This window comes from Canis lupus, chromosome 18 (assembly GCF_003254725.2).
Source record: "Canis lupus dingo isolate Sandy chromosome 18, ASM325472v2, whole genome shotgun sequence".
Taxonomy (NCBI): Eukaryota; Metazoa; Chordata; class Mammalia; order Carnivora; family Canidae; genus Canis; species Canis lupus.
Window position 1 is genome coordinate 46777062 of NC_064260.1, and position 8725 is coordinate 46785786.

An 8725-nucleotide genomic window follows, 5' to 3' on the forward strand; every position below is an offset into this window, starting at 1 on the left:
TGCCTCAGTTTCATCCTCAGACAAATAGGGACCATGACAGGGCTGAACTGTGCTCAGCACTTGCCATTAGGGCCCCAATACTGGTTGTGCTGGCTGTGGCTGTAGTGCTAGCATTGTGGTTATCAGCAGCAGCATGGATGCCCAGGGGCATGCCGGCTACCAGCCTGCTCCCTGGTGCTCCAGGCTTAGGCACGGCCTGGGGGTCCAGAGAGGAGAGGGCTCGTTCTGACAGTGGGGCGTATGCTCATGCTTTCTTATCAGGAGCCCAGATAAGAGAGTTTGGGGCCATCAGATGTTACTGTGTCCATAGCATCCTCATATGAGAATCATAGGGCACCAAAGGTAAGAAACTGAGGCCCAGGGAAAGAAGGACTTGCCTTGGGCCACATGCACCCAGGGTCCCACCAGCAACTCCACATTCAGCGCTCTTCCCTGTGGAGGGCAATCTCTGGGTATCTGCTACCAGGACGGACCATCTCTAGAAATGATGCCACCGTCCCATCTGCAGGCAGCCCTTGCCCCGCTTTGGGGAAAACCACCCTTGGGTGACACCTGGAAGGGACATGTAGGCTGCACCCCTGGGTCACATGCCAGAGCTGTGTGCAGAGCAGGGCAGAGGCCTCAGGGGCCGTGGTGCTGGGGGCCCATGAGGTGTCCCTCCCCTGCCAGATTCCATCATGGGTAATGGCTTGTAATTCAGGGAGACTTTGCCAGGTGCTGGGCGTGGCGGACCCCCACTCACACCTCAGCTGCATGATCCTCCCTTCCCACCAGGCTGTGGTCACACGGGTGTGGGGTGGGGAAGGCGCCCTCTCCACAGGAGAGGCTTGAAGCCTGCTGTCAGGTCTATGCAGCCCTAATGCCCAGGTTGTACTCACGCTGGAGGGGGCAGGGCCCCCCTCTCTGACTGCGGGGGCATTTTTCAGTGACCTGTGAGACCCCATCTCCCTCCTCCAGGCCCTTCTAGGCACTTGGAAGCTGAGTGCGTTCCAAGTGTGGATGCGTCTTCAGAATCCAGGGCTGAGCCCAGCCCGGGGCCCTGAGCCGTGGGAGATGTGAGCAGGGGTGTCTACAGCCCCTAAACGGTTAACTTAAATGCACCACCAGTTCCCCCGCTTCTCCTGGCCCAAGGCAGCCGCACGAATCCGGCTAGCCCGTCAGTTTGTGCTACTTCACGTCATCCTTTCCATTGTAAGCCATAATTTTCAGAGGTTTATAGGTCAGCTATAAAAAAATAAAATAAAATAAGCCTCCTCTTTTCGACTGAAAGGGAGTACTTTGAAAGCCAAAGGCTGGTGGGTGCACGCGGGTGGATGCGACCTCGAGTTCCTCCACGGGGGCAGCGGCGGCGGATGCGGCAGGAGCCCACCCCTCCCCACCTGGCCCCTGGCGCCTCCCTTCCCCCCTTCTCCCCTCGCAGGCCTTTGGGCTGCCCCTCCCCCCCCACCGTGGGCGCGAACAGGCCAGGAACCCCTGAGGGGGGGAGGGGTCTCTGGTCCCACCCTGGTGGACCCAAGCCCACGAAGCTGGGGACCCTGGAGCCCTTGGGGCCCGAAGAATTGAAAGCTCTGGTCCCCAGGCGCCGGCGCCGCAGTAGTCAGCAAGGGGGATGGGCGTTGGCCCATCAGACCTCACCCCCACCCCGCAAGTGCCCACCTGAGCCCCATGCGGGCTCAGCCCAGGGCGGCTGGAGAGTGGGTAGCTTCCCTGCAGCCGGGGAAGCCGTGAGCCGACCCCCAAGTCTCGACGCACAGCCCCCCCCGCACGAGAGGGGGCGGAGGGGGCGGGGGAGGGCTGGCAGAGCGAGGGCGGGGCCGCTCATCCCTAAGTTAGGGGCCTGCAGCAGGTGGTGGGAGGCCTGCCCTATCGGGAGAAAGTCCCTGTGGCTTTGGGGCCGATGGCCTAGCAAGTGTTTGGGCTACCCCCTGTGTCCGCTGTCCTATCTCCCTAACTTCTGGGGGAGCCAGAGAAGGGAGCTGGAGGCAGTTCAAGCACACACGGAGCTGACTTGCAGCGTTTTTCGGCCTCTTTATTTAGAACCCGGCGGACGAGGGGCCGGGGCAGTGGTGCAGACGGCTCAGGAACCATTTTTAACAGATTTGTCTTCAAGTTTAAAATAATCATAATAATAAAAAGAGACAGCGAAAGCGCGAAGAGAACTAGCTAGATGGGCTTGTACGGCAGCTACAGCTTGTGAGCGACCCCCTCCCCCCAGAGTCCGCTATAAAAATAAATTTACATTTGTCGATAACCAGATGCGGTGACGTGCCTTTGGCATAACCAATAACCGAGCTATCGCGTGGCAGAGCGGCCCACGCCTCGACATAAATAGAAAATATAAGTTAGTATAACTTTAAAAACTTTTTGTACAAATATACATGTTTTTTTTTTCTTTTTTCCTTTTTTTTTTTCTTTTTTCATTTTTTTTTTTTTTTGCACTGAGTTTCAGCAGAGATTAAACATTTTATATAAATGACTCTTAAAGCTTTACACCTTGGGACCAGTGTACTCCTCGTGCAGAATACATTTAGATATAAAAGACGTTATTAATACATTGCACAGTTTTTTTTTTTTTTAAATTTTAAACACGAAACCGAACGCTGCTCGGTGGCAGCTGCCGCCGGTTGCTGCTACATGGACGGTCCCAGCCGAGGCCCCGCGCTCCTGTCCTGTCCGCTGCCCAGCGGGCTCCCTCAGGGCTCTTTGCGCGCGAGGCTGCGGGAGAGAGGCGCAGTGAGCACAGCAGACCCCGGGCCCCGCGGGGCCAGCCCTCCCCGCCCGGCCGCGGCGCGCGGCCCTACCCACCTCATCGCAGCCGCTTGCGCGGGGTCTGCTCCGCCGAGCCCACGGCCGGGGCGGCGCCAGGCGCGGCGCATCCCGCGGGCACCTCGTTCGACGCCTTGGCCTCGGGCGCGGGTCTCTTGCGCTTGGCGAAGAAATCTGCGGGCGACAGCGCGCGCAGCCGCTCAGGGCGGGGTCGGCCGGGGAACCCGAGCGGGGCCGGGGTGGGGGCGCCGTCCCCGCCCGCGCCGAGGTCCGCGGCGGGTCAGCTTTGTTTACGTCGCCCGCGCAATGTGCTGTGTAAGCATTTCTCCTTGTCCCGCGGCCAAGCCCCCCGGGGCTGCCGCCGCGCTTAACCCCCTCGGCGCCGCGCCCGCCGCGCCCGCCGCCGCGCCCGCCGCGCCCCGGGCGGGGTTCCCGCGGCCCGAGCGCGGGTCGCGCGCCCGGGGGGCCCCGAGCCCGCGCTCCCCGGGCCCGCCCGCGCCCGCCGCGCCGCAGCGCAGCGCAGCCGCAGGGCGGGACGGGGTGCGGGCGCGGCCGCGCCCTGCGCGCCGCTGGCCCTTTAATGCCACGGGAGGAGGCGGGGACCGAGGGAGGCCCCCGAGGCCGGGGAGCCCGGCCGGCCGGACAAAGCAGGGCCGGGCCGGGCCGGGGCGGGGCCGCGCGGGACTCACCGGAGATGAGAGGCCCGGGCAGCTTCTTGATCGCGGCGCCTCCCGCGGCAGCGGTGGTGGCGACAGCGGCGGCGGCGGCAGGAGCGGCGGCGGCGGCGTTGGCGGCGGGGGCGGCGCCCCCGGCGGCGGCGGCGGTGCCCGGCGCGGGGCGCCCCGGGATCCCTGAGTGCAGCGGCTCGGCCAGGGGCTCCTGGCTGCGCGGCGGCGGCGGCGGCACCGCCTCCTGCTCATCGCTCTCCGGCGGCGCCGCGGCAGGGGCCGGGGCGGGGGCCACCGCCGGGCCGCCCGACGGCGGCGCCGGCGCCTCCCCGAGGCCGTCGAGGGGCTCCTCGGCGGGCGGCGCGGGGGGCGGGCTATCGCCTGCGCCCTCCGGGCGGGGCCGGGGCGCCAGGAGCAGGCGGCAGCGCCCCACCTGCACCGTCTCGCGGTAGAAGGCGGGCACGGAGTCGCTGTCCACCTCGGTCCACTGCAGGCGCCCGGGGCCCCGCAGCGGCACGTCCTGCTGGAAGTTGTAATCCCAGCGGCGCTGGTCCTCGGCGCTCAGCTCGGCCAGGCGGATCTGCAGCTCGCGGCTCAGCTCCTCGTGGTCCACCGGCCCGAAGAGGCTGCGGCAGGCGCTGGTGCGCGCGAACAGGGGAAAGGTGCGGCGGGCGACAAGGCGCTCCATTGCCACTGCGCTGCGGAGACACACGTCGAACCTGGCCCGGGGCGGCGCGCGCCCGGGCCGCGGGAGAGGAGAGGAGAGGAAGAGGAGGAGGAGGAGGAGGAGGAGAGGAGAGGAGGGCGGAGGCCGGGCGCAAGGGAGACCCCGCGCAGCCGGAGTCTGCATTGGCAAAGGGACGCGGCGGGAGGGCGGCGCGGCGGCTACCTGGCTGTCGGGCCTGGGCTGCTCCTGATCTCGCTCGCGGTGTCGTCCGGCCGGCGGCCGCGCCCCCTCGGTGCCTGTCCTCGCCCGCTCGGCTCGTTGGGGCCTGGCTGGCACCTACCGAGCGCAGAGCACTTGGCCTGTGGAACGCCCAGCCCTCGCGCGCCCCTTTATACGCGAGGGTCCCACCCCGCCCCCCCGCGCGAGGGCCCCGCCGAATTAGCATATGTAGTATTTTCAGTTTCGACAACACCGCGGCGATTGGCCGGGGCCGCTGTGCCCCCGCCCCGCTGGCGGCCCGGCCCCCGCGCGCCGCCCATTGGCAGCGCGCACACACCCACCCGGGGGCGGGGCGGGGCGCGCGGGCCGATTGGCGGGGCGCGGGGCAGTGAGCGGGGCGGGGCCCGAGTTAAAGGGCGCTGCGGGCGGTAACGTGACACCGCGGCGCCCCGCCCCCTCGCCCCATCCCCCCCCTGCCCGCCCCCCTCCGGCTCCTTTGTCTGCTGGCGGGGGCTGCGCGGCGGCGGCGGCGGTGGCGGCGGCGGCGGGCGGCGGGGCGGGCGCCCCCTCGGCCGGCGCGCCCTCCTCGGCGCGGCGGGGCCCGGCGTCCCGGCCAGCTCCGACTCGCCCCCCGGGGGCGCCCGCCCCGCCGCCCGCGCTCACCATTGGGCCTCCAGCGCCAGCTGACGGGCCTTGAACCCGCCGCGGGCGTCTCGTCCCCAGCGGGAGCGAGATGGGGTCTTCGGCTGCCCCCGCGCGGCCTGCCTGCGGCGCCCGGGGCTGCAGTCGCCGGCAGGGTTCCGCGCACCTGGAGCCCCAACACACCTGCTGGCCCTAAGGCCCTCGAACCGCTCTTTACCCCAAAGGGCGAAGTCTCAGACACCTTGGAGTGCGGGCCCTCAGTCCCTGGAGTCCTGAGGTCTTGGGGCCTGGCCAGCCCTGCCGGGGGATGGGCACCCACCCCTGCCGGGGGATGGGCACCCACCCCGGGCTATGTCCACCACCTCAGGGACCGGGTGCGAGACACCTCTCCCGCCTCCGCTTGGCCACTCCAGGCTTGGGCCACACAATGCCAGAGGTCGGACTATTCACACCAGCCGGAGGCTGTTGTTCTGGATGGGGTACTGGACAGGGCACTGGAGGCTTCTCCAGCCACGGTGGGCCTGGCTCTGCCTAGCCTAGGGCCTTGACTGGGTATCCTGGTCCTCTGGGGCCCCCCAGGTGGGAGGTAGGGGTGAGCGGTGGGCAGCCCTGCTCTAGCTGCTGTAGGAGCTGTACCTGTCTCACCATCCTGGAAGGCCAGCACCCCCTCACTGTGACTAATCAATATTGTTGGGAGAGAATGATGGGGCACGCAAGCCACGGGGCCCTACTCCGGCTGCCAGGGGAAGGGGGAGGGGAAGGACTGGCCAGGACCCAGACCCCTTCCCCCGACACGCGGGGCCTTGCTACAGCCCCAGGTCCTCCTCGGTGGCTCTCATCCCCACTGGGCCAGGTCATGGGAGATGGTAACTCTCTGCAGCTTTCCCTTTGGCCCAGCCTATTGTGGGGCAGGGAGCCTAGGAAATGCCTCCAACTCCTCACCCCCCCACCCCCCCACACACACACAAGCTAAGAGCAGCCCTGGAGGCCTGGGGGGTGGGGAGGGTCAGGCACCTGCTGGACAGTCCAGCAGAGTCCTGAGCTGTTAGCCTCTGTCCCTGATGAGCCCATGAGCCGAGTAAGAGAAATAAGGCTGACCCCACCCCAACCAGACTGCCTCCCCCACGGGGTCAGGTGGGTTCCAGGACTTCTTAGGGATGGGACGCTGTGAAAGTGTGCCAATGTGTCCTGGAGGAGGTATCCTGGGTGTGGGTGTGCCGAAGGTTGAAGTGAGGGGATGAGACAAACAGGAGTGGGCACTGGCATAGCGGGGCAGGGGGACAGGGCAGGGTGCTGGGCTCTTGATGACAGGACCACAGGCAATGGCTCATGGTTGGTTTTTATTCTGTTCTGTGCACTGGATTCCAAAGTTGCCACAGGGGTAGATGCTACAATTTTGTATCTTCAGGAGCTTAAAGAGGAGCTGATGAAGGTCCCCCAAGCTCTGTGGACTCCTTACACCAGCTGCTGTCACCCGGCCTGGGGCTGGAAGGAGGCAGGGCCTGGCTATGCCAGCCTCCCCAGTGCCCTAGCCCAGTGGTGACCACAAAATGTGGAACCAAGTGGCCCCCAGGATTTCCCGAGAGGTCTGGATACTCTGGCTCCAGCTGCCCAGGAGGGCAGGCTGGGGAAGCAGCCCACCCGCAGCCCAGATTCAGCCTCCAGGCTGGCTCTCTTCCTAGAGGAAGGAAGCCACCCCACTCCCAGCCCCCGCTCCAGACACTCAGGGGAGCCCGAGCTCTCTTCCCGAGCAGGGACTGGTGCTATGAACACCTGTCTGCCCTCAGCTCCCTAAGGAGAATGAGCAGGAGCTGACCCTGCCCTCCCCAAGCACTGTCCAGGGCGGAGGTGGGCTTAGAGGGCCATTGCCACTGCCTTTGGTGCCTGCCCTGACACCTCCGTGGGTGCTGGCCGAGTTTAGACAGGAGGGTCCCAGCACCCCTTCCCACCCCCACAGTGACAAAACTAACAGCGTGTGGCATTGAGTTCTGCCTCCAAGGCCTGGGAGTGGCAGACCCACACACCTCGTGTCACACAGTGCAGCAATAGTGGCTGCCATGAGCTGGGACCCAGGATGGCTCTCCTGAATCCCCTTGCTGGGCCTCACCTGTTGTGCAGAGAAAGGAGGGAGCACAGTGGGGAGGGAGCACTGACTCGCCATCCTCTTGATGCCTGGCTCTCTCTTTGCTTTCCCTCTAGGCTTTCTGCTCTGATTTCTCCAAAGGCCATGGGCACGCCTCCCCTCTTGGCCTCATTAGGGCCGGGAGGTGACCTACTCTGAGTTTGCGCCCCTGAATCTGGTTACGGATACCCACCGGCTTACTGAGTGACTGGTCCCGAGCCGGGAATGGGTCTGGAGGAGGACAGCCGAGGAGCTGGGGGCCGGGAGTCTGAGAGAAGGCCCAGGGCTCCACCCCAGGGGGCCCCTGAAGCAAGTGAACATCTGTCTGAGTACAGTAACCAAGCTCTACTTGTGTAATTAAAAATATATCCGAAGGAAAAAAGGAAACAAAAGGCATGATGTTTGTACTCTGTGTTGCTGCAAACGGTAGAACCTGAGATGGGGTGCTGGCCCCTGGGGACCAGCCAGGACAGGCTCCCGGGATGCCCCGGCACCCCACATCCTGCCTGCGTGGGAGTGGGGGAGCCTGCATGCAGGGTGAGGGGGTCAGAAACACTGGGCCCTCTGCTGGCTTCTCCAGTGTGCATCTCTGCCCTTCCTACCCCCGTCCAGCAGAGGAGCAACCCAGTAAAGGCACTGTGTTCCCCAAACCATTTCCTCTTCCTCTGAACGAACAGAACAAGACCACATTCCCAGCCCCTCCGCTGCTGGGGGGGCCACGGACACAAGCAAAAGCACGCTGCACCCCTTCCAGGCTGGGACCCAGCAAACCAGCCAAGCTATCCTTCTCCCTCTCATCCCTGCCCTGCCAGCTAGATGGAGGGGTGGGCAGGGGTCCAGGGAGGGACTCCTGGGGACAGCAGAAGCTGTGAATGACCACAGGGAGCTGAGCCAGCAGCCCCACCAGCTCTCTCTGCACACCCTCCTGACGGAGGGGAGTGAGAAAGAAACGTTTTTTGCATTTGAAGCCACCAGCCCTCAGGAGTCGTCTGTTACCGCAGCCACCCAACTCCCCCGTGTGGCACGGGCCTGCTCGGGGTGTCGTTTTCTGGGTGAGGAGACAGGCCTGGGCAGATTGAAGAAGTTGGTGCAGCTCCAGTGGTTAAGGCAGCTAACCCCCTAACCCAAGCCCTGGCGGGGCCACTGCTCCTCACAGACTGCCCCACCCCCAGTGCTGAGGGAGTGGGCCCCTTCTGCACTCCAGGAAACTGAGGCACAGGGAGGTGGGGGGGGGGACACTCTTGCCCCAGCGAGTGGCAGAGCTGGGTGGGCCGGAAAACGTCCTCGGCCACGTGCCGCTGCCTGGTGGCTGACTTCCCCACCGGGTATCCCCAGAGCTCCCTCCTCCTGGGGAGCCACATGGAGCTGCTTCTGGAAGCCCAGTAGGACAGTCTTCGTACTGGGGCCCGCCCCCCGCGTGCTCCCCGGGACCCTCCGAGGGGTGTCTGCCTGCAGCCCTCTGGGACTGTTTACCAGGTGGTGTCCCTCCACCCCCAGGAGTGCAGAGGGAGGTTACCCATGCTCACAGCACCAGCTACCCTGAGCCCCCCCTGCACCCGGGCTCAGCTCCTTGCCTCACTTAATCCTTCCAAGAACCCGTACAGGGAGGTGTTCTGATGCCTGTTTAGCAAGGGAGGAACC

The 8725-nt window shown here is 65.3% G+C and overlaps 1 protein-coding gene and 1 long non-coding RNA gene across 3 annotated transcripts; one reads left to right on the plus strand and one right to left on the minus strand.

The window, feature by feature from the left end:
* Nucleotides 1–2004: 2004 nt before the first annotated feature.
* CDKN1C (cyclin dependent kinase inhibitor 1C) lies at nt 2005–4527 on the minus strand. 2 transcript variants are annotated; one of them, XM_025451833.3, is made up of 4 exons: nt 4324–4527; nt 3456–4127; nt 2806–2940; nt 2005–2715 (listed from the first exon to the last, which is right to left on the minus strand). In XM_025451833.3, exons 2-3 carry the CDS (start codon nt 4120–4122, stop codon nt 2807–2809), a joined length of 801 nt encoding a protein of 266 aa, XP_025307618.1. In that variant the 5' UTR covers nt 4123–4127; nt 4324–4527; the 3' UTR covers nt 2005–2715; nt 2806. The 2 variants fall into 2 exon arrangements, with proteins under 2 accessions (XP_025307618.1, XP_025307619.1); XM_025451834.3 differs by having other exon boundaries at nt 3456–4132; nt 4324–4519.
* Nucleotides 4528–4997: 470 nt separating this feature from the next.
* On the plus strand, nt 4998–7516 carry LOC112663215 (uncharacterized). Its single transcript, XR_007403501.1, has 2 exons — nt 4998–5398; nt 7162–7516. It is a non-coding gene; the product is annotated as an uncharacterized LOC112663215 (long non-coding RNA).
* Nucleotides 7517–8725: the final 1209 nt, after the last annotated feature.

Bases quoted from the DNA above. Each gene is read 5' to 3' on its own strand.
- CDKN1C (XM_025451833.3), bottom strand. From the start codon at position 4,122: ATGGAGCGCCTTGTCGCCCGCCGCACCTTTCCCCTGTTCGCGCGCACC. The intron at 2,941-3,455 runs GTGAGTCCCGCG...TGTCGCCCGCAG, and splicing joins GCCCGGGCCTCTCATCTCCG to ATTTCTTCGCCAAGCGCAAG.